Raw genomic sequence first — 25950 nt, forward strand, 5'->3', positions numbered from 1 at the left:
TTGTGGATATATTGGATGCCTTGACCCTAGAGAGTGATTTATCGTGTATTTTGATATTGGGCGACCTCAACTTGCACCTCATTCCAGAGGGGAATATTGCCCCAACAAGAGACGAATTGAAATGGTCCTCGATTATGACTGAGCGCAATTTTCAGATGTTAAATGGCAATGTGACAGGTGACTGTCCCGCCCAGACCACTTGGCAAAGAGGAGACCAGCATGCAATAATTGACTACATCTATATTAATGCGAAAGCCTTTAATTCTGTACAAAAGTTGGAGGTTATTCATACAAGTGTAAGTGATCACCACAAATTAAAACTGTCACTGCAAATTGATTATATTCAACCGACACAATGGTGGAACTCAAATGTAACTGATGTAGTCGTAAATAATGGGAGAAATAGACTGTCTTGGAACACAGAAAAGTTGAGAATCTTAGATTCGAATCTAGAGACTATGTACCAGAGAGAAGATCTACTGGTCTATGACTATACAAATGCCATGCAGATGTTTACTCGAGTAGTCACTGGTAGTGGGACAACTGAGCAACAGCATACCCATGCCTACGACTCGGAAATAGCCCATCGTAAATCTGAGCTAAGACAAGAAATTCGGCAACTGCGGAAATCAGAGAAAACTGATATGGCCGAAAAAATAAGATCAGTCAAGCAAAACTATAAAAAATGGCTCAGACTAAGAAGAGCCAAGGTCTACGAACTGAATGGAAAATCTATGCTTAAACAGCTTATCCTGAAATCTACAGCTGGCATATGGGTCCTTCTCAATAAAACATCTGAGACTCCCAAATTTACAGCCCAGGTAAACTCGATTTCCACTTAAGCATGGCAATTGTACTTTCATAAACTCTATCTTTCTCCCTTTCCTGACATACATTTAAACTTTCATTCGCTTACAGTCTCCGGAACATTTACATTTGACATTGATGACATAAAACTTTGTATCAAGAAATTGAGCTCTTCTCCGGCAACAGGTCCAGATGGGTTGCACAATATGATGTTAAAAAGCCATGTAGACGAATGGGCGAGGATTCTCTACCGGATCTTTAATCAGGTGCTGAAGAATGGCGCTATCCCTGAGACGTGGAGAAAATCTATTATTCTCCCGATATATAAAAAAGGCAATCAGGAGAACCCCAGGTCCTACAGGCCCATAGCGCTTTTGGACTGTCCGGGTAAATTATTTGCCCGGCTGATCTTAAAAAAATTTAATACCTGGTTACAGGATAATAAATTGAGAGATCCGTTCCAAACAGGCTTCTTACAAGGGGTAGGCACTGGTATAAATATTATTACTTTATCAAGCCTTATTCAGAAAGCCTACCAACAGAAACAGCCCTTGTACCTTGCCTTTATTGATTTCCAAATGGCATTTGATGCCGTTCCAAGAGAACAGCTCTATAAAAAATTGGCTGATGCTAACTGTCCATGGCAAATCTTGAAATGGATAATCCAACTACATACAAATACCTCGATCCAGATTAGACTTACTAATGACGGTCTATTAACCCCCCCAATACCAACTGCCAGAGGCCTAAAACAAGGCTGTTTATTAGCTTCAGCCTTGTTCAATTTCTTTCTTTCAGATATCTATCGAAGCTTTACAACACTGATCTCCGATTCTCCAAAGATCATGGGTGTACAGATACAATGGTTATTATATGCCGATGACATGGTACTATTGTCACATACCCCAAAAGGGTTGCGACTTCTTTTGGGTGCTCTGGACGAGTATACAAAAATAAATGGCATAACAATCAATGTTGAAAAGACAAAGGTCATTCAATTTGGCACCAAGAAACAAAGTAGTGCCCATTTATACTGGCCTCTTCAAAATTGTAAGATTACCAGCACTAATATCTATGTGTATTTGGGTACAACTGTGTCTAACTTGTGTGCCTTTGATCACTATAATCAACAAGGACTCCAGAAACTTCAAATGTGTATTTCACAAGCCCGAATCATCAAGGCAAGATATTGTAAATTTTCTTTACTCCCAATTCTAACATATTTCAAATTGAATGTTGTGCCTGTTATCCTCTATGGTGCAGAAACCCGGTTTATCATGTCATACTCTTACTGGGCTATGAGGGAAGGTCGGTTTTGGAGGCAAGTTTTGAACTTACCAACCTCACAACCACTTCCAACTTTAAGATATGAGTTGGGCCTAATTTCTCTGTACGCAGCCTACAAATGGCGCCTGTGTGCTTTGTACCGCAAGTGTCTCATGAACAAAGCCACAACAGGGATAATCAATACTATTTCCATATATCTATTGAGCTCAATGGACCTTTTTCCAAAAACATGGCGCCAAAAAATCCACTCAATTCTAGCAAAAGCTCAGATTGACCCAATTTTGCTCATGGAAAATCCAAATAAAGCTAGAACAAAAATCTGGGAAGGTGACTGGATTTACACACGTTTTGCGTGTTCCAACTATAAACATTTTGAGGCTTCTCCATTTGAATTAAAGCGTTATAACACAGTGGCCGATTATATGGTGAGGTCCCCCAGTTCCAACCACAGAAATGGCTTTATGAGATTTAGACTAAATCTGTGGCTGACTAATGAAGTGATGAATAAACGGAATAATGTTGCTATCCCTCTGCCCTGCCGGTTTTGTAAAAATCATCCAGAAACTCTTATGCACCTGTTTTCAGAATGTGATAAATTAGCATCAGTACGGAGTGTTCATTTCAAGCCTTTATTTAAGGAGCAACACATTTTGACTCCAAAAGAGCTATGGGTCTTAATTTTCCATACTAATAGAAAGGCTGTAAGATATGCAGTTGTCAATTACTTGCACCAGTTGAAAATCTCAATGTATGCAGTGCCAAGAAAATAATGATCTTGTAACATGCTTTATAACCATGTGTTGTAAACCACTGTTGTTACTGTTCACTAATGCATACAATGTTTTATCTGATTTTAAGTGATTTGTAAATGTGATTTTATGTAATTCTTTTTTTTCCTTTTTGTCACAAGTTGAAAGGTTGTGAATTTATTTTCACGACCAAAACAACTATAAATAATAATAAAAAAAAAAAAAAAGAGAAATTCCAAACTAATATCCAGGTTAACTCATGCGCTAATTAATAACAGATGACTGTACTGCGCATTACGAAAAGAGCTACCAAAACTGACATATGATTACTGAGGGGAAGAAGGCTGATAAACTACTACTTTCTTCCATGCCCCTTCCCTTTTCTTTCTTCTTTTTTACTCCCTGTATCTCACTGGAATTGTGGATGGTCACCCTTTTCCTTTCAGTCTATGAGGGATGGTGGGCACGCACATGTTTTTCTTTGGTGGGTGGGTTGCAATGTTTTGTCCCCCATATGATTTTTTTGGTCAAGAGCTTCGAGACCTACTCTTGCATGTTCTTGTGTGCCAATGCCCTTCATAATGTTGTCCTGACTAAAGATGTTGCGTGTTAATGCTGGTCGTCTATCAGGTTGCCCTTGACTCTGTGATGTGTTACTAGTATGATCAACATGATCCACATTCCAGACTTATTGTCTGTAGTATGCATTGCTTCACCTAAGACTTGAGTCACCCTCATGGGTTTGGAGTACTTAGAGAGTCCTTTGGGTAGTAGTGTTGGTTGATTAACTGTCATCCAATCCCCATCTTGGAAGGTGGGTGAACAAATAAAGCAGAAACCCTCGGATTGGGCCTTAATACAATGTTGTGTCATGAGTAGATTGTCTTTTACCGATTTAATGTCAGTCATAACTGTCATGTCTTTCATTTCTATTTGGAAAACCCACCAACTCTTCAAGGGAAGAGGTGGCTTATGCTCCCTTACTAATTCAAAAGCTGACACCTTGGTGGATGAATGCAGAGTAGTCCTGAATGTAAATAACATGTGTTGCACAGCCTCCATCAACTCAATGTTATTTCGTAAGGCTAGTTGCATTGTGGAAGTGAATCTTTGTACCATGCCATTGCTCTGAGGATCGTACAGAGAGTTCAGTGAGCATTGCTGCATGAGTCCAAAAAAGCTAACGTGTACTCCGTTGTCTTATATTAAAATCTCTGGCAAAGTTTCACTGTCAAATAGCTCTTTCAATACCTTTATATCTGACTCTGTTGTAACCAAGTCTACAAACCTGCCTCTGGCCTTTTGGAAAAATGGTCAATCATGACTATGACATACTTATGTGAGGTGGGCAGGATGCTGTATGGTCCTAGTATATCTATGGCCAGGGTGCACCATGGAACTTGTGGTATGTTCAAGGGCATGCCAGGAGTTGACCTCATGATAAGTGACTTGTCTGATTGAGCACAAATTAAGTATTGCCTGACAAATTTCCCTGTGTCCATTCCTATCACTGGCCACTAGTAATTGTCACTAACAGCCTTCTTTTGTTATGTGGATTCCCAAATGTCCACACTGTGCTCCCTTGAGTAGGACTGTTCTAATTACGCCCAGTGGTATAACTGTCTGCTATGTATAAAAGGTTCCATCACAATGAAAGTTCATCTTGGGCCTTACGAAAAGGTTGAAGTTCTTCCCTGAGATGTTTGGGAAGTGGCCATCCTTTGTGTACACATTGCCTTACTTCCTGTAGAAAGGGGTCCTCGCTCTAAGCTTTTGACCATATCTGTCCAGTTTGTCAACACTAAGTATAGCATTATGCTGTTCATTGGTTGTCAAAATTCCCGCCGGCATATGTCATAGACAGTCTGCAGCTACGTTGATTCTTCTTGGATTATACTCAAAGATGTAATTGTACTCCTGGAGTAATGCTGAAAATCTTGCTAGTCTGGGAGCCACTTTGGACGTACACACTGCAGAGTGTATATGTAATAATGGCTTGTGATTGGTTGTCAGAACAAAAGGTGCTCCCCAAAGATATTGGCAAAAATGCTGTGCTGGACAGACACAAGCTAGTGCTTCCCTCTCGATGACTGAATTATTCTTCTTTGTGAGCTTGAGTACTCTATATGTGAATACAGTTGTATATTCCTTGTTCTCCTTAGTTTGAGAAAGAACAGCTCCAAGTTCTTTCGTGCTTGCATCGACTGCGAGAAAAGAATTTGCTGAGTGATTTGAAAGGTAGCAACATAGGTGCTTCTTTTACTATCTTTTAATTTCTTCAAAAGCTTGTTTGTCCAACAAAACTGGACTCCCTTTTTGTCAATGGTATAAATTTGGCATAGAACTCACATAATCCCAAAAAGAAGGTAAGGTAATCTTTGGTCTCAGGTGAGGGTGCATTCATGATCGCTTCTTCAGCTTGAGTTTTTGTTTGATAACTTTTGTTTGATAATTGAGGGCCCCAATAGTCCACCTCTAGTAATAGCAGGTGGCATTTGTTGGTCTTGAGTGCAAGGCAGTAAGATTGCTCGGCTTAAAAAACTTGATGAAGTAGCTTCACATGTTTCAGATAACATATAAGGTGTTTTTGTAGCACGCACGTTCACCCCCAGAGGGGCATCTTGGCACTATTGACAGATAATAGATGTGTATTGTTACCCAACGTAATGGTAATGATGCTGTAAAAATTAGGAGGTCATCTTGAAAGGCTAGTACACCGTCAATATTTTTGACTAACCTCTGGAAAACCACTGCAATGGATGCCAAGTGAAAGGGCATCTGCATGAATTGTTATGATCGAAAGGGTGTGATAAATGTTGTTAATTCCCAGGAGTATTCTGTCAGTTCGACTTGGTTGTATGAAGAACGTGGATCCAGTTTGGAAAAGAATTTTGCTCTATCGATTTTCTTCATCATCTCCGAGATGTTTGAAATTGGTGTGAGTCAACTTGAATGTTTTTATTCAGACTGCGCAGGTCTACACACATACTTATGTCTCCACCTGCCTTGCACACTAGGACTATTGGGGCCAAGTATTCTGTACCCTTCATCTGCTTTATTATTTCAACATTGTAAGATTTATCCAATTTGTGCTTGTAACTGTTCCTTTAGACTGAATGGAATTTTTCCCACATAATGCTTTATTGGTTTAGCATCTTTCTTAAGTAATATTTGGTGTTTGAAGTGTTTGATCCTCCTGATTGACCGTGAAAATACATTGGCAAATTTTTGTGTCAGTTCGTTAAGTAAGTTATCACATGATGCGATGCTGCTTATCTCATAGTTTTTTCCTTTATTATCTCTGCCGAGTATAAGTATCTGTTGTTCTTCACCCAGTCACAGGGTGAGGTGAAAAGTTGCCTGGTCTTTCTAGCTTAGTGTAAAGGCCCATCCCCGTCGTAGCACGTGCAATACCAATAAATGAGACACACCCCGAAGGGGAATGAGACTAAGAGAACAGGCTGCAAGATTTAGTCTTTCTATATAAAGAATTGCCATCCAGGGAACTCTGCTGCCTGAGCGCTCTGGCAAACAATACACTTACAATTGATTATAAGGGCAGAAAGCGTCATAGATGATGTCAGACATGAATGTTGCAAAGTTCATTATTATTGGACACAAGCTTGCGTTGTATAGGTGCATATAGGTGCTGCTCCTCCATGGTTGGCTGCTGGGTTGGCGGGAGGGTGAGCGTCACAAGGTCCATCTGTCTGTGTCCAAGCATGGTGAGGGTCAGGTTGCTGCGAGGCAGGGTGGCTGCTAACTAAGCTAACGTGAGATGCTACCATAAAACATGCACTAAACAATAGACATTACAGCTCCTTTGAGCAAATCATCATAAACCTATAAATTGCATATGTGTAATCACACCATCACTCGTTGGGATTTATATGAGGTACCAGGTAAAGGGTCTTGGCTAGTGTAATAACATTGATCGTGGGGTGGGGTGGAGTGGGTCTGGACTCATCAAAGAGCATGTTGACTTTTGTTAGTTCCAGGATGCAATATACTGTGACAGAGGTCTGATCCTAGCTCGGGGCACGCTGGTGTGGGCTTCATGGCAGGGTCACGTATCTGGTACATCAAGAGAATACCTTACAGGGACACAAGGTTATACTGGCAGTCATTTTCCAACAGCGAGGGTAAGAGGGCATAGGCAGGTTTGTGGAGACGGATGAGCTGCAAGGCCAGGTTCAGGCCGGTTCACACGGGACACTGATCTCAGAGGAAGAGCGAGATGTTACATTTGTTTTTGTTGCAATTTCCCCCGGCTCAAGCGTGAGAATGGAGCTGCAAAGCTTTCAGACACAGGGAGAAAGGGTTGGGCCATGTGCGCGGTACGCGCGGCATTGCACAAGGGAGAGAAGCCTTTTCGGATTATCGCAGTGAGGCCTAATTTCAAAAGAAGGAGTCAAGGGTGTACAAAATGGATGCCAAGTGTCTCTCGCAACAGCCCCATCTATGCCAATGCCAGCATAAGGCCGATGTTAACATAAGGGCAATGGAGGCGTCCCCCATCATTGGAAGAGCAAGTGGTCCAAGCTGTACTGAATGTATGGCGGGGGCCCAAACGACCCCTCACTCCCACACATTCCCCCCTTTCGTTACACCTAAAGTTGCAAACTATTTACTATTCTGTTTCTCATTTCAATAATACTCCGCTTCCGCAACCGCTTCATCCCAAGCAGGTGTTCCTTTTTTTGGCATCCAAGCCCTACATACTCCTCTCAAGCTATGTCCCCTTCTTGCATATTCATCTGGTGTGCATGTCATATATATTCCTCCATCTCCATCCAGGTCCACCCGCAATGGTACTTCCCTGTATCATTGCAGCTCCCTTGGTTCTTTTATGGTGGTGTGATATAGATTATCTACCCTGTCCCCATTCTGGCGATATACAGCTGTCATGCGATGCTTTGGTGGGTTTGGCTTTCCAGTTTGCATCTGTGCATCTATCATAGTAGCCACTGCTGTCTGTCGGCCCATTGTTACCATCATCATTGTTGAGTTAGGCATAGACTTTGCACAGCATCGGATACCTAATTGGCACACACAGAAAAATAGTAAAATAAAAACGATGACAGGAACAAAAAATGTCATCATGGTGTTGAACCAGGATGGTATCCAGTTGAACATATTGTCAAACCAGTTGCTTGGTTCTATTCCTCCTTCTTTTGACATCCTGTCTCCCAGACTGTGTACTGCTGAGATTACGTGGGAGAGAGTCCCATTATCTGCATCTTCAGAAGGTATGAATGCACAGCATGCGCTCCCAATTTTTCGGCAAACACTTCCATACATCGCTGTGAGAAGATCTAGGACGTAACAGTGTTTTGCATTGTTATTAAGCGCAAGGCGCAAAGTTCCACCTTGATCACATTGAATCCCTCTTCAGTGTCTTTGGCCAGCTAGATCAGCTCCCAGCAGATGATCTGTAACCATTTTGCGTTTGTTCGCGCCTGGAGTCCTGGCGTTAGGAGGGAAGCAAAGAATGTTTCTGCAGAATTGAAGAGTTTGTATTTTGTTGCGATTTCAGTGAGAAGAGCGGATTATTCACTGGAAATGTAGTTTGATGACCCATTTTTGCGGGAGAGTCTGTGATTTAGGTCACTTTCCGACAAGATGTCATATGAAAGAAGTTCTGTTATTGCTAGTTTGGGCGCCGCCGATGTGTCAGCCGATTGCCCTGCTGTCGATATGCCAGCTGATTGTCCTGCTGCCAATATGCCAGCAGATTGTCATTTTCTGCCTTGGATATGGCTTTCTGGGATTACCATCAGAGCTGAATGCAGAGTGGCCAGGGCGCAAGTACCTCTCCATGATGCCCGTAGATGCAGGTAGGCTTGTTTGCCACAGACCCAATACATGTCCAACAACACAGCTGTACCTTTTTTATATCCAGGGTAATGATTGTTTTATTGCACTGCTTGTTGGCACCCATTTCCACCTTCCCTTCTCCGTGAAAATAAAGCTCATGTGGTATTTCTTTTTGGGTCTTGATAGGTTTTTCTAGAGCAGTAACCCTGGTGAGTTTTGCAATGTGCTGGGACCAGACAGGAGCACACGTTTCTTTGACCCATTGAAAGTTTCTTCAGTTAGTCTCCTAAGTTCTTCAGCTTTGCACTCAATCGTTTCGTCATGCCACTTGTTTTCTATGAATCTTGTTCCTTTTATGACGAAAAATTGTTCTTTAATGCAGATTACTCCTTGGCGCCTGCTCATGCATGTTTTCTCGTTCTGCAGCAGTTCTATTGTAACCGTGTGTGCCTGGAAGGTGCTCCGAATTCTACATAATGCAAGATGAATTAAACACCAGGCATCTGACAAGGGTACTTCTTGTGGTAAAAGTATTTTGGGCGTTCCTGATGCATGCGGTATGAGAGAGCAGACATAGCAGCTCTCGTTCGTGGCTTGTTTTGCCGTAGCACTCATGTCTGAGTACCGTTTATTTGACTGGTGGGTGGCGGGGGTCTTCTATTTCATCTAATCCCAGGCCATGAAAGATATCATATCTTTTCCCTCCCGCCCCCCTTTCCCGTCTCCTCCTCCTCCCTTCCTGGTTATTCATTGTTTTTACTTTTCGATAATTCATGGGAAAAACTCCTGCCAATGCTGTTTCATTGAATTCATTTGCAGTGTACCCAGCCTGTAGTTCTGGAGTCTCCTGGGTATTAGCAACATAAAAGTGCAATATAGTGCCTTGTGAGGTAGGTTCTCTGGTTGTTCGTACATCAATATTTATAAGTTTAAATTCATTCTCCCAAAAGTAATCACCATCATACTGGTTGGTCTCATTGCGTTACTTGGGCTCCTAGCAGCAAGTGGAAGGAGGGGACCTGTTGCTGTGCGATTCATGTACAACGTAGTGAGGTTTGTATTAACAGAATAATTATTAACAGAATGATTATGTTTCCACATGGTTTTCAGACCTGCCCATATAAGTGCTGATCCTTCTTGTATTAGCTTTGCCCCGCCCCCCCCTTTTTCATGTCATCAACAATGAAAAATACAGTATAGTACCATACCATGAAAAATAGCATAGTCGAAAACAATATTGCAGAATATTCTATGCTGCACTCTAAATTACAATATTTATTAACTCTATCAACTACCCTATCACTAACTAAAACTGTGTTGTCATCTGTGAGTGCACTCCTTTCGGCCATTTTGTCACCTGGAGGGGTGATATAAAATTGTTAAGTGACATGCATACATTTCATTATTTATTTCATTTCATTGTCATTTTATTGTTAATTGTATCTACTATTGCTAAATAATAGTTTCTATGGTGTACACACCTTAATACTATTTTTCTATTTTTCTCATGTATTTCACTAACATTACTTTATTTCATCATTAAGTATCTCCTTTTTTGTTTTTCCTTTCCCAGTAACGCACATCATTTTTCTGTACAAGCTGTCAATGAAATTTCTGGTAATTGAGAGAGAGAGAAAGAGAGAGACAGAGAGAGAGACAGAAGTAAAAAGAAAACTTATAATCAATGTTTACTTACTACTTAAAAGTTTCTTTCCGACACTTGTTATTTTCTCGTACTTTCTTTTTTATAATAATAATAATAATAATTTGGCATTTATAAAGCGCTACGAACCCTCAGGTATCTGAGCGCTGCTTATTATTAGCCACGGTGTGTGGTACTCATTTATCGACCTCGGAAGGATGAAAGGCTGAGTTTGGCCCTGCCGGGATTCGAACCTGCATTAGCAGGCTCTGCACGGATGTCAAAGCGAACGCTCTACTCGCTGTGCCACTTGACTGGCTTATCCACTGGCAACTTCGTTGCTGTCAGTTTGTTTGCATTGAGGGATTGCACTATCACGTGCTCTTCTCACATCTGATAGATGCACCCAATATTTCAATCCCTTTACTTTTACTGCGGTGGGTGTGTAGTATATCACTTTGCATGGTCCGTAGAACCTTGGAGAGTTCCATCTTTGAAAAAAACTTTGCACATATACATTCTCTCCCGACATTTACTAGGTATAGTATTCCTTGAATTCTTCCCCCAGCACTGTGAGCATCTGAAGCTCTTCTTACTGGGGAGAGTGGTGTATGAATGTGCCTGCCCGTCACTATTTCATGCGGGCTCAAATGATGGTCTTTACTTGGCTGCGTCCTGAGTTGGAACAATTACTATGGGCAAGCAATACACTCAATTATTTTGAAGCGTGTTGCACAACGTTGATAACTTACTTTTGAGCAGGCCGTCGATTTTTTTCCACCATCCCGTTAGCCATTGCCCAGAGAGCAAGGCCCTTCCTGTTTGCCCCCGCCCCTCACTTCTGGCAGCATCTCTACAGGGCAGGAGCCCTCCTCGCACCGGGAGGATCCAGCCTTTGATGCCTCCCCCAGCCCCGATCGACCGCCGACCTTCAACACGGTCTGCAGGAGCAGCCGTGGCCATCTGTACAGCGCTGCTGGAGCAGTCGCTGTGAAGCACTCCCTGTGCTTCTCTTAGGTGAGCCTCAATCACGAGTGCGCAGTGCATCCCCTCAGGCACCCGAAGCCCACTGCCTACACCACGCCGCCGAAAGAGCCTCCCAAAATGGCCGCCGCCATTGTTTACTGCGTTGCCTAGCAACGCGTCTCGTTCATCTTCTTGCCAGCCCGCCGGCAGGCGGAAGCTGGCCCAATCGAGGAAGGCCCAGAGAGCAAGGCCCTTCCTGTTTGCCCCTGTTCGCCTCTGGAGTCCCGGAGTCGGCCCTCCCTGGACTCAAAGGCTACGTGAGTAGAACACCACACACCAAGGCTGCTCTGCTGCCCCAGACTCTGTATTGCGTAAATTCTTAAATTTGCTTATATCACTATATGATTCTACTTTGTAAGTCACTCCTCGAATCTGTAATTTCTGCACATGTATCATTGCAATGCCAAAATCCTGTACTCTTGATTCAAAATGCCTCATTTCGTACTTATAGACAGTGAATGCTTTTTGCACATTTCTACCATCTGACATCCTCTAGGCAACTAGCGCCTCGCACTACTAGAACCACCGCTGCTCAGTCTCGCCTCCCTCCACGTGCACAACAGAGTACTCCAGCATGCTACCAGGGCTGCACCACCAGACTAGCACTCTACTACTCATAGGCACACTCCTCGCCACCGCAATATATGGACGACATTATCTACACTCGTGCTTACCTAGCCCCAGCATCATGATGCAGTCCAACACATATTCAACACCTTCTCACTCTAGTCCCAACACCGCGCATCCTCACACCTCTACACCTAATAGCTGCACCAGACTGTGCAGACTGAGGACACGCACACTACCTAGGTCCTTCTCATCGCAACACATCCCAACATCACACAGAAACTATAGACTAGGTTCTCGCACACCCGTCTCCCACAACCTTATGGCCAGGATTCCTCACATCCTCACACCGTGTACTAACCTCACACCCACCCCTAAACCACCCACCCCACCCAACCTCAAGCAGAAAAAACAAATGAAACAGCGGCCTCCCAACAGAAGTCAGGTAGCACCAACACTCAAATGCGCATTACTTAACACTCGATCGCTCACCGCCCATGCCCTAGAAATCAACGAGCTCATCTCCAGCCTCGACTTAGATCTGCTAGCCATCACAGAGACTTGGCTGCATGAAGCTTCAGGCCCCGCCATTACCCTAGCTGTACCAGTAGGCTACTCCATCCTTAGACAAAACAGACCTACAGAATCAGGGGGAGGGGTTGCCATAATCTATAAAGACATCCACCATATCAGACCCACACCCCACACTTGGGAAGGGAATGCAGACATACTATCGGCCAAACTACCCCTCTCTCACAACAACACCATTAACATTCATGTCATCTACCGGCCCCCAGGACTCCCAGCCGATTTTCAAGGGCAAATCACGCATATTCTCAGCGAAAACCTAAAAAAATCCACCAAAACCTTACTCCTAGGTGATCTTAATCTAGGCTATAATGACCCAAAGGACAAAACAGCAACCTCCTTCCTCAAGGACCTCTCCAACCTAGACTTCATACAAAAAATCGTGTCACCCACCCACACCAAAGGCAGAACTCTTGATTGGCTGGCCGACCATAACTGCAGCTCCTCTATCACATCCAATACATTCCTCCCTTGGACAGATCACAGCTGCATACAATTCTCTATCCCTACGATACCTACCAAAAAAACACTAGTACATAAATCCGCCACCTTAGCCAGAAGCTCCAAAAAATTAACTGCAGACAATCTACGCCCCCTTCTCAAAACCCCATGCCTCGCCCCTCCTTTCCCACAAGATCCTAACATCCTAGCAGACATACTCAAGGATACACTCAACAATGCTATAAGTTCCATTGCTCCTCTAGAAGAGAAAAAAGAAAAAAAATCCTTCTATTCAAACGCATGGTTCACAGAGGACCTCCAAGCTCTGCGTAACAAAAAGCGCCAAGCACTTAAAAACTGGCAGGCCAGCCCATGCGACACCACCAAAGACTTATTCAAAGACACCGCAAAAAAATACAAAACCGCCATCTTCAATGCCAAATCTGAATCATACAACCGTCGAATATTAGACTCAAAGTGCCACTCAAGAGAACTCTTCTCTATCTTTAAAGAGCTCACAGTGCCTCCCACTTCCTCCGACGAGATCATTAAGGATGAAGGTTGGTGCAACAGTATCCAAGCCGCCATGCTCAACAAAATAGACCTCTTACAAAACAAAATCTGTGACCACTACAATACCTTGCCGAAACAGAGTCGGCACTTAGATTCCCAATCGCCTAGCAAAACCACTAACATCCCCAAATTTGCCTTTAAAGAAGTTTCAGAACTAGAAGTCCTGGACATACTGAAACATTTGAAACCATCGACTTGCAAAGCCGATACATGCCCCCCTAAATTAATCAAGGACTGCGCTGAACCACTTGCCCCAATCATTACTGCATTCATTAATGCCTCATTCAAGACTTGTTCTGTCCCAGACAGTCTTAAAGAAGCTTGGGTGCGCCCACTTCTAAAAAAGCCCACTCTCGACCCCACGGTGCCTAACAACTACAGACCTATAACAACAGTCCCCTTCCTTCTCAAGATTCTAGATAAAGTGGCACACAGCCAAATCCAACTATACCTCAAATCTAACTCCATCCTAGGTACCAGACAGTCGGGCTTCCGCAAAGGTCATGGAACAGAGACTGCTCTGCTGGACCTTAAAAACCAAATAACCAAGATATTGGACTTAGGTAAACCCGCCCTTTTACTTCTCCTCGACCTCTCTGCGGCATTCGACCTAGTGGACCACAAGACCCTCACCTCACACCTCTCCCACTCCGCACATTTCTCTGACCAAGCCACCTCCTGGATAACATCATTTCTTGAAGGGAGGGCCATGAAAGTCTTTTCAAACACTTCTAGCGCAACACCATCCATAATACACTGCGGTGTCCCTCAAGGGTCTTGTACAGCACCCACGCTTTACAATTTATTCACTAAGCCCCTATTCGAGAAACTTGATGCACTTGGGATTGCCTACACCAATTACGTTGACGACACCCAAGTGCTCCTCCCTCTAACAGGCTCATACCACAAAGACGCCCTAGCTCTAAAACTAATTTACGCCACCATTCAAGCCTGGATGGCCACTAACGGCCTATGTCTTAACGGGGATAAGACTGAAATCCTTATCCTCGGCCAAAAATCCACACTGGCCAGGCTAGATAGTTGCTATGCCAATTTCAACATCGACAACTGCACTATCCCAGTCCTATCTTCTGTGAAAACGCTAGGGGTCTACATTGATGCAACCCTGTCCATGGACAAACAAGTTAGTGCCATTGTATCCGCATCTGCACTAAGCACTAAACTCATCAACGCCATCAAACCATTCCTCTCCAAAGAAAACTGCCTTTCAATAGCAAGAGCTACAATATGCGCTAAACTTGACTATTGCAATGCACTCTTAGCCGGCACCTCTGAAAAAAACCTAAACAAACTTCAGGTCACCCAAAATAACGCTCTAAGAGCAGCCTTAAACATCTCCAAAAGGGACCACATCACACTGGCAAGACAATCAGTTCACTGGCCCCCTGTCAAAGAACGCATCACCTTCAAGGTACTGACTACTACCCACAAATGTATCCACCACACTGCACCATCATATCTCTCAGACACCATTCTCAGACTGACCTCATCCAGACCTACCAGACTGTGCTACACTAACCAACTCACTGTACCACGCATCAACAAGATTACAGCAGGAGGGCAGGGTTTCCCCTACATAGCACCAAAACTTTGGAACAATCTCCCCTACGCTCTAAGAGCAGAAGGCTCCCTCACAGCGTTTAGAAAAAAACTCAAAACCTCTCTCTTTAACTAAATTTCCTCTACCTACAGCCAATCAGGCACACATTGCTAAATATTTCTACTGCCCAAACTTGTATGCCTGTATGCCTCTATGCTGTAACTAAGACGCGCTTTTCCTGTAACCAGCGCTTTTCTGTAACCAGCGCCACGATGCCTCAGGGCTGATTCTGTGCGCTTAACAAATACGAATAAATAAATAAATAATAAATAAATAAATCAAACACAGTTTGTGCTTGAACCCCAGTAATGATGTTACTTCCTTGAAGAGTTCATTCACAAAGTGTGTGCCATTATCTGATCTTATTACATCATATATGCCCCACTTTCAGAACACCGCTCGTACTAGAAATTTTGTGGCGCACTTCGCATCTGGGTGGGGGCATGGTCCAGCTTCCACCCACCGCGAGAAGGAGCAAACTATCATAATTAAGGATCTTGCTCCGTTACATCTTTCTCCCATGTCTGCGTAGTCAATCTGGAGCTCTCTGAACGGGCCCACAGGATGCGGTAATGTTCCTCGCAGTGTCCTCAGGGTCATTCCTGAACTGTATGTCTGACATGTGGTGCATTCTATAGTGAATTTTGACAGATGTTCCTGTAAGTTCGGAACAAACCAATGTCGTGTATATCTGCTGCAATGTGTTCTTTAGTGACATGCTTCAGAAAGTGTAGTTATTGGAAGGCTATTTTCATCAACTCTACTGGCATCACCACTTTCCCTGTTAATTCCTGTCTCCATATTAAATCTGTTGATGATTGTTTGCACCCTCTCTTGGCCCATAATTCTTGCTCTTCTACTGGTGCACGTCTTTGAAGCTCTATTATTTGGGATATTGGTTTTTGGTTGTATCCCTCCTCTAATGTGTCTGTACTCAGATGTTTTGTATAATGCATTCGATTGCTGGTGGGACATTGAAATATGCAGGGTCTTTCGCTGCTGCATCTGCTGCCACGTTTCCCAATGAGATTGCGTCTGTGTTATTGGTATGTGCTTGGCATTTCATCACTGCTACTACTGACAGTTCTGCTAGTGCTTCTATCAACTCATTTAGTAAAGCTGAATGTTGCACTGGCGACCCATCTGCCTTCCTGAACCCTATCTGTTGCCATTGTGACAACCCTGAGTGTACTGTTCGAGTATATCGTTACCGCACATCCTTTAGCAGTGCGCAACGCCTCAATTAGTGCAGTCAATTCTGCTGCTTGTGTGGAGCAATGAGAGGGGAGGCACTTTTGTACAATAATCTCATATCCTTCTTCCTCCATTCTTACAACCGCCACTCCCATGCGTTTTTCTCCTGTTTCACTATCTATTGATGCTGATCCATCTATGAAGTATATCTCTCCTTCCTGTAGTGCATTTTTACTCACTTTGAGAATATCATCCTGTTCTCCCTCATATGTAGCACAATTGTGTTCCTGCATTTCTCCTACTGTGGACGGTTTAGTGATGAATGTGGCTGGGTTTACTGTCTTACACCTGACACCTGGATATTATTATCTCGTAGGCTGTTGCCCTTTGTGTGTTAATGTTGATTTGGATCTTTCTAGGATAGCAAAGAGTGAGTGCTCTGCATATAAAGCCACTGAGCATCCCATCACAATAGTGGTGGTTTTTTCTATTGCGAAGGCCGCTTCAGCGAGAGCTTGTTCGCATGCAAATCGCCCTTGTATAACTGAATCTAATGTTGCGCTGTAATAGGCCAAATGCTTGTGACCTAGTGATGTTTTTTGTGTCAACACTGCAGTCGTTAGAGTACCATTGCAGTGTGAAAATAAGTAAAATTCCCTGTCATAGTCTGGGTTCGCCCAAACTGGTGCGTGTGCAATGAGATCTTGCGGTTTGAAACACTGTATCATCATCTCATATGTCCATTTTATTGGGACATTATTCTTTTGTGCTTCCTTCAGTGGGCAGTGGGCGTGTGTATGCTGCGTAATCAAGTATCCATGCGCTGCAGTAATTACAGATGGCAAGAAACTTTTGCATGTCTTGTACTGTTTTTGGTATTATCATATGGCGTATGGCTGACGCCCTGTCGGCCAATATCCTCTTGCCATCTTTTGAAATTAACTGTCCTAGGTAGAGTACCTCTGCTAGGCAATATTGCAGTTTGCCTTTTGTCTACCTTGTACCCTTTCGTGGCCAACAAATTCAACAATGTTATTGAATCGGCCCTGCACTGTTTTTCACTCAGACAAGGTAGTTGTCTATGTATTGTATTATCGTGCTCTCTATATCAATGTTTCCGAGGTCTTCATGCAAAATCCTATTTAAAAATGCTGGGACTTTCACAATATCCCTGCGATAGTCCTGCAATGTTCATATCTGTTTACCCCTAGCGTGAACGCTGTGAGGTACTGAGAGCTTGGGTCAATTGGAATTGAGAGGAAAGCTTCACTACTGCGAAACAGGTGGCATCCTTAGGTATGCTACACAATATTGATGCTGGATTAGGAACTAATGGGAATTCTTTCTGTATGACGTCATTAAGCAGGCGTAAGTCCTGGATCATCCTCCAAGCCCCGCCCTTCACTTTTTTAATTGGAAAAATCACTGTATTACATGGTGAATTAGATGGTACTATTATCCCTTGTTGTAACAGAGCATTTATTGTTTCTCGTATTCCTTCCTCTGCCTCCCTTGAGAGTGGATACTGTTTTACTCTAGGCGGTATGGCTCCTGGTTTTAATCTTATTTTGATTGGTGTAACTTCGTGTAATAACCCTACATCATGGGGGCCTGTGGTCCATATTTCTGGCAGCACCTTCTCCATATCTTTCTCAAATATAGTGGGTGGCACGTTAACACTAGCCATAAGAGGATTGGGTATTTCCCTGTGCTGGATCATGATATCACAAGGTATACTTATCTCCATTATTATTTCCCCGTCACTCTCACTGTCAGTGAACAGTTCATCAGTTAAGTTGCGCAGCATTATATTTGGGTCTATGCACAGTACTGTTGTCCACTAGCATCCATGTGTGTCCAGTCCTATTACTGCAATACGTTTGCTCGAGACCTGTACCCCCTCTAGGTCAATAGACAAAATTGTTCCTGGTACAATATCTGTATTCACAATTGGGCGGAAAACAAAATCTGAGGGTACCTTCCACTCTTTCCTTGTTATCTCTGGCACCACCGGTGCTAACACGTTGATACCATAAATGAACATGTCCATGTCAATGGGCACCCCTCTTACCACAACTTCGTTTGTCATTGCGCTGATCATCAGCATTGCCCGTACAGTGCACACTCCTGGGTGGAACAAACTATTTCCCGTTCAGTGAAGGAGATTGTCATGTTTAACTTACTCATGAGATCTCGTCCCAGCAAATGTATTGGTGCGTCTTTGTGGTACGGTAGAGGTGCGCACACTGTTTTCCCCTCACTGTTATATCAAGATCTTTTGTGTAAGGAATTTTTAAGATAGCCCCAGAGAACCCTGTTTGTTGCCTATCTCTGCTCCCACTAGTGGTTCCTCTTCTTCACGTAGCGTAGTGGATAGGACTGGACACGCAAGTGCTTTCTGTGGGCTGTCCTAATCGGCATATGTCTCCGTTCCCGGAACCGAGAAGACATTATCTCCCACAACTGCTGTACCGCGAAAAGGTGCTGATGAGCCATTAGCGGATGTTGCAAAAATGTTATTATTTGCATTTCCTATAGTATTTTGTCTTGCCATTTGTTGCTGCATACCCATTTGCTGTGGTTGTTGGTGCCGTTGTTGCATTTGGGGCTCATTATAATATTGATCGTTCTGTCCACTCCCTCCCATAGGTAACACAAGGGACTGCCTGGGTGTGGGTGACCATACTGTTGTTCATTTCCCATAGGGGGCTGTCCTTGATAGTAACCCATAGGTCGCATTCTGCATTCCCTTGAATAATGCCCCCACCTTCCCCTCTTTGTCCTCGGTACCCACCGCGCCGTCTTGCTGGCCTCCCTTGTCATTGGGGCCCTATGTATTGTTCCTTTGGGAGTCCTTGTTTGATTATAATGTAGAACAAGGCGGTAGATTGGTCCCACGCCGTGCCCGTTTCACTTCTTCGACAGGTGTTTGAAGTGTTTGATCTTCCTGATTGACCGTGAAAATACCTTGGCAAATTCTTGTGTCAGTTTGTTAAGTAAGTTATCATGTGATGTGATGCTGCTTATCTCATTGTTTTTTCCTTTATTATCTCTGCCGAGTATACGTATCTGTTGTTCTTCACCCAGTCACAGGGTGAGGTGAAAAGCTGCCTGCTCTTTCTAGCTTAGGAATGGGGGAACTTTGGCTTCTACATAGATGATGGCTGCCTTGGACCAGCCTTTATATGTTATCACTGCTTGTAAGTATCTAAGCAGTTCTACGGGATGACCTGAATATGTAGTGATTTGGAATGATATGAAGGCTAATTGTCCTATTTCTTGGTGTAAAATGTTCATAAACAGTTCCTTCAATTTTACAGTCTAGAGTGATCCAAAGTCTACCATGAATGGCACTTTAGGTTCCAGCTACTTCCACTCAGGTGGGTCTTGGAGGCCTTGGTTCTTTCTCTGGTCCATTTACGGCTAGTACCATGTTTGTCAACTGTTCAGAAATGTCTTCTTCTTCATCACCTTTTTCTTTCAATGGCTCTTCAATGCTCTCCACATTGATGTGGTGATTTCTTGTTGGTTGTTCATTGCTTAGTAGTTTCAGTTTGAGAGGCATACTTGAGAGAAATGGTTTATGCATCCACATGCAGCACACTTACCTCCCCAAGCTGGACATGCTTTGTATCCTGAGGTGTGGGAGTTGCTGCTGCATCACAGACAACGGCTCGTGGAGGGATTTATTGTTTGGTTGGGCATCAATTTTCTCCTTCAGGACAGCTGTTTGTTCATGCTTCAGGTGCTGAGAGCGCAATTGAGATTAATGGTGTGTCCCCCTGCTTTTATTTATTATTTTTTTTGTTTATTGTTGCATTTTGTTTTTTAGTACAAACCTTTACAACATTTCATTTGATTACTTAAATTTCACTTTAAAAATACAATTTGATGGCTGAAGAGGAAAAAGAGAAACAAATCATCGGAACATAACATGCATTATTCATCAGAATTAAGAAGAAATTAATTCCTAAGCAAAATAGCAATACACATGAAATCTTTGAATAATACAAAATAAGGACTGGAACGTTATATTGCTATATGTGCAAAAAAAAATTAAGAACAATGAGCCACAATAAAATGTAAGCAGCGTGTCTTCTGTGCGATCGTTAAAATAGTCCGGAAATGCATATACAAATAATAACACATCTACAATGTTAGTAGATACATTTAAAATACATTCTACATTTAACACCTATGGACAGGAAGAGAAACTAAAAATGGAAGAACATAAAACATGAGTGCATTCTTGGGACTACAGATAATGCAATCATTAAAAGCACTTCTTAAATAGTGCACATTTACAGTTTTAGTGCAACGTTCTTAGGAGTTGAAGTCATGCACCCTTCAAAGCCGTGCACAAGTGGAGATCAAGAGCATTTTCTAACGAGCTTAGAGCCACTATAAAGGTCAGGAAACATCCCTTATGACATCAGTTCCAATTCATTAAGAAGGTCGTAAGAACTACCTAGGACCCGGCTCCTGGTCCCTAGATCTTACTTTACACACATAGGGCCTCATTACACGGTAGGCGGTGAACCAAGGTGCTATTAGCACCTTGGTCCATGCCGGTAAAATACCGGCACCGCCTTGGAGGAAAGGGGAATTACCGCCCTATTCCAAGGTTGGCGGGCGGTAATTCCCCCTTCCCCCATTGCCCTTCCCCATTCCCATTTTTGCCCCATAGGGCATAATGGGAATGGGGAAGGTGCTAATTACGGTACCGCAAATTGTGGTACCGTAATTAGCACCCTGGTCCCTTTGCTAAAAATCAGGCGTTAAAGTACCAACCCGCAAAGGGACCTCGTAGTAAGGCGGTAAGGGTTTACCGGTACCGGTGCCAATACCGGTACCGGTAAACCCTTACCGCACTACGTGTAATGAGGCCCATAGACTGTAATCACAAGTCAAAGAATCCAAGATTGATTTCTAACATGATCTATCATTAAACCAATAAAGAAAGATGATTCATAGTAGTGAATTCCTAGGTTATTTTTTCAGTGCAAGTCCTCATTAATAATGGAAAGCAGGCGAGTTAATCTAAGACCACCAAGTGTTTTCTGGTTTCTGCCTGAGCAATAGAGTCACAAAACCTACAAATCTCTAGAACAGGATGTGCCTTCTTAGGAAGCCAGTATTTCGTTTTTCTTAAGTCAACATCTGATTGATCTTAATTCGCAAGTAAATCTCAAAGGCTTTGTTAGACGGAAAGCATAGCAGGTATGACTGCCGGGGATGTCTACTAAGAATGAACGCTGCATTCTCTTAGTAACATGTATAGTTGCTCAGTGAATCTACAGTCTCACACCAGTCTGCTTTGAAAAAAAGTTTCTTAACGTGTGCAGGGCTTAATAGTAAGTCATCAACATTTCGAGCCAATTTCTGTGAGGATATTTTCCATGTTCTGACGAAATAGAGCCATTGAAGGAGGATATCATGATTGTAACATTGTGTAGAAATCCTCATAAAGCAAATTCAGTGGGGGGCATTCATTTTGAAATAGTTATTTAAAAACCGCCACTTGAAACGGGCAGAGAGAGACACTAACCCCAATTCATGGCGTAAGACAGCGTTAGTAAGGGAGCTTGCCAATCTTAAACACTGCTTCCAGATTCTGCCTTGAAGTTGATCAAGAAAGGGCTGTATGTTGGTTAAGCACATATCTAGGCCGTACAGAACTAGCGCTTGGACTTTTAATAAAAAGAAGTCGAATAGTGGCACGATTGAAAATGTACAGAATTTCCTGTATATTATCTTCATTTGAGAAATTAGTGGCTTTCTCAAATGAGGATAATATACAGGAAATTCTGTTCATTTTCAATGGGGCGGTAATCGACTTCTATGCTTTGTTCTTTCCCAGTGCATCACACTCGACACTAGGGACTGCTCCCACACCCTTACTAAGGTTAGCGCTTCATCCCAGGTGGTCTCTGCAGTGAGCCAGAGCCGGTCTCACATGTGTGTATTGTTCATATGCACAATTAATTGGTCCTTTATACATTTGTTTTGGAATGCTCCAGTCTTTCAGGTGCAGCCAAAGCCTGCAGACCATTTATGTTATTATGTATTGCTCAATTGTCTCTCCAGGCCTTTGGACGGGGCAGCACACAGCGTCGCCGTGCCTCCCTGAAAGCAGGCACACACACTGGATGTTTTCCCCTGCCACAAACTGATACACACGCCCAGCACACATACACGAACACGATTTGTATCTGCCATACAGATTGAATGTTCCCTACATGAAAAAATGTACTTACATCATTTTTAGCAGTGATCAGCGATGTTAAACTTTGTGTGCATTGTTAATTGCTGAATTCGATTTTATAGGGTCTTTGCATCTCATCTGATTAATAATTGAAACTTTTAAATACTCATTGAAAGCCATTTCCTTGTACAGTTAATATCAATATGGCTACTGCATTGCCCTCCTTGATTTGTTAGATGTAAAGTGTACTCACTCATGTCATTGTTATGTATTTTTCTCCTGGGAGATGGGGTCATTCCTCCCCTGCCCCTATTTTCTCGCTCTTTGCCTTATGTGAGATCCGGCTTATGTGTCAACCTCCTGGTGCGCCTTTCAAAGTCTACACTTCAAATGGAAAGGAGGAAGGCATGTCATGTCCTACATCTTCATTCTTTCCTTTCAGGGTCAAGAAGGGAGATGTGTTACATCCTGCCTTCCCTGCCTGTGCATGGATGAATGGAACTCTGGTTACTGCATGCAACCTTAGATGCCCTCTGTGTATTCTGTCCTGAGTCTTCCATGTGTGTCAGTCAGCCAGAGTCTGTTTCCCTTCTCCTGCATGTGTATGCCCAGTGTCTCTGTCCTCCTCTTACCTACTGCCACCTCCTTAATTGTGTGTCCCTGTCTTCACAATAAAGGACACTTGTCTGCAGTAACCTCCTCCTGTCATCCTTGGACCTCTGGGGCTCACAACATTACACAAGGCTTATGATGACAAATTGCACCCGCTATCTTTCAAATGATTAATTGTCATGCTTGTTTGATTTGTTTTCATGTGATTTCAAACTATGAAGTTGTTGCAGCCTGTGAATCCTTATTGCATTTGTTCACTTAACTATGTTTGATATGCCATAGCGATATCTCTGTTTGTTGGACTACGTACTACAGTATACAACATTCGTGAATCAAAGAAATATATCAATGGAACTCCAGTAAATTGAACTTGGACTATGTCTTTTTTTAATTTCAGATTCCACAACATACGCACACTTTCTGTTCAATGCCTTTGACATGAACCAAAATGGAATTATTAGTTTTGAGGTATGTCAAGCACCACTATTACAGAAAATGCAATGTGTGATATGGTATTATCTAGCTTGTAGACCAGTAAATACCTGTCCCTGCTTTCCCATTACATGATGTGATTTCGGTAGATGTGTAAATGTTTTTAGTATTATTTCTTTGATATTGTATTTTGCATGTTTTTTGTTTGATGCACTGATGTGCGTTGTCTTTATGTTTCTGCAAATGTTAGCTGGTAATGTCAGCAAATGTTATTTGGTAAGATAGTTCAGCAAATTAAGTGCTAGCCTTGCATATTGATGTGCGACCTGCGCCACATGTTTAATTCCGGCATCAGGGACTCAGCCCGTGATTCTTCATTGTCACTACATTGAGTACTCTTAAATTGAGAGTGCTATTAAATTGGGTATTAACAGTTTATAGTTCAGTGCTTAGAAGAAGTTGCAATCCACCAACCCAGCTGTATGTCAAAACTTGATAGTATTTGCATTATGTCTCTAAATTGTCTGTGTCACTTTTTAGATGGGGCGGGGAGTGTTGAGGCTGGTTAGAGCCAAATGCCTGGATATGGCTTGGCCTGAGTGGCTTTGTGAGCTAAGAGCCAAACTGGAGCCAAGCAGGGCATCATCCTCTGTTAGGTTCACAGAGTAAATCAAAGTGGCCCTGCCACTCAGTGACTGTTAAAAAAAACTGCATGCAACCATCTGCAATCACAGAGTATTTTATGTATCACTTGCCTGCCAGGAAATGCATGTTGGTACCAAACTAAAGATGCAATGAAGCATGTCTGGTCGTAAACCTGCAACATTTCAAACTGTGCAACCAGAAAACCTGGCTTCCACACTTGGCCAACCTATGTAATCCTAGACTAATCACAATTTAAATGAGTCATATTTTCTTTACTGTCACAATTGGGTTCAGGTAGAAGCGTCTGTTAAATGTGCATTACACAAAATGCCATTTTTATATACAGTGTATTCAAGTACCGTTTTTGCTTCAAAGGTTGCTTATGTTCCTCTCCCAAAAGGAATGTGAAATATATGATGTACTACACTCTTTGATGGGCAAGAGGGGTTGTCTGTGGAATTTTAGTTTACTGTATAAGGGGCTTGTACAAACAGTTTCGTTTACTCAGTCCCCAGGCAATGAGAGGTGGCCTTTTGCTCTCCATACATTATCTAGTTCTGAATGAGGTATGGGGAAGTCAAACATATCCTCAGCAAAGTGGGTGCATACCTGCCACAAAGCCCTTTAGTTTCTATCCACAATCTTACATCATCCAGGGTATGTGGCGCTGCATATTGCTCCCACTTGTGCTCGCTGAAAGACTGAGGATAGATTCCCTAGAATTTAAGCCCAATCAAAACTGTGCACAATAAAAAAACTCCAAGTCTGTGTGAAACAATGACTACAAGTAGCTGACCATTTTACACAGTTTTGTTGTTGTGTGTCTTAGTCTTGCAAATACAATTTCAAAACACAGGGATTAATTATGCCAACACTACTTTGCATTCTAGAATGTGTACAGTTCCATTCATCTCTTGCCGGCTCGGCTCACATTAAAGTCTTTTACTTTTTCCTCAGTTTTCTTCAGTCTTCTACTTTTTAGTTTTTTTTGTGGGGAATAGTGCCTCATCTTTCGACTCAGTGCTGCTGTGGGGTTTGATCTTTTCTGTAAACTCTTAACTTAATAACCATGCATGCCTTCGTATCTCATATCTAAGTTCAGCTTCCACGCTACACTCCTTGCCCCTTACTCCTAGTCTCCTGCTGAATTACTAATGCCTCTATTTCTAGTTTGAGGGTTGAACTGGGTATGCACATTTGCTTTGTTGTTCTGTTTAGTACTGTAGTAGTAGTTTATAAAAAATGATTTTACCATAAACCACTAGAAAAATAAAGGAAAATATGTAATATTCATGTGCAATTGATAAGCAGTAGAATCAAAAACCCTTCATGTGCAACACTGGTACAACCAGAACCCGAATAATCGTTCATGAGGTCAATATCATATAGAGTTTAGGAGACATAGGTCTATTGAAGTCAAGTTTCTGACTTCATTTCAATGCTACAAAGGCACTGTGATGTCCGGGAAATCTGGCTTACCAAAGAAATATCCCTAGACTATGGACTACCTGGAGGCGGTACAGTGTCGAACCCCACTCCCATGCCCCCTGATCATAGCTGTGTCTTGACCTGGGTGGCATAACCTCAAAACAAACACTGTAGAGCTAAACATCTGATTTACTGGCGAAGAGAACCTCACCACCCCATTTACTGTCTGGATAGAATTGGGCAGCAAGTGTTGTACTAAATAGAATCTACATGAAGGTCAATGTTTGGTGTAGACATAGGTGGCATTGGAAGAAAT

General features: G+C 42.7%; 1 protein-coding gene across 1 annotated transcript in view; it reads left to right on the plus strand.

The window, feature by feature from the left end:
* The window catches only part of KCNIP4 (potassium voltage-gated channel interacting protein 4), a 900135-nt gene that overhangs the window by 424606 nt on the left and 449579 nt on the right, over positions 1-25950 (plus strand). The window contains exon 3 of the mRNA XM_069631886.1: positions 23527-23597. Within this exon, the coding sequence (XP_069487987.1) occupies positions 23527-23597 (71 nt within the window). The remainder of the gene's footprint in view (positions 1-23526; positions 23598-25950) is intronic.

This window comes from Ambystoma mexicanum, chromosome 6q (genome assembly GCF_040938575.1).
Source record: "Ambystoma mexicanum isolate Mex_15411 chromosome 6q, UKY_AmexF1_1, whole genome shotgun sequence".
NCBI classification, from domain to species: Eukaryota; Metazoa; Chordata; class Amphibia; order Caudata; family Ambystomatidae; genus Ambystoma; species Ambystoma mexicanum.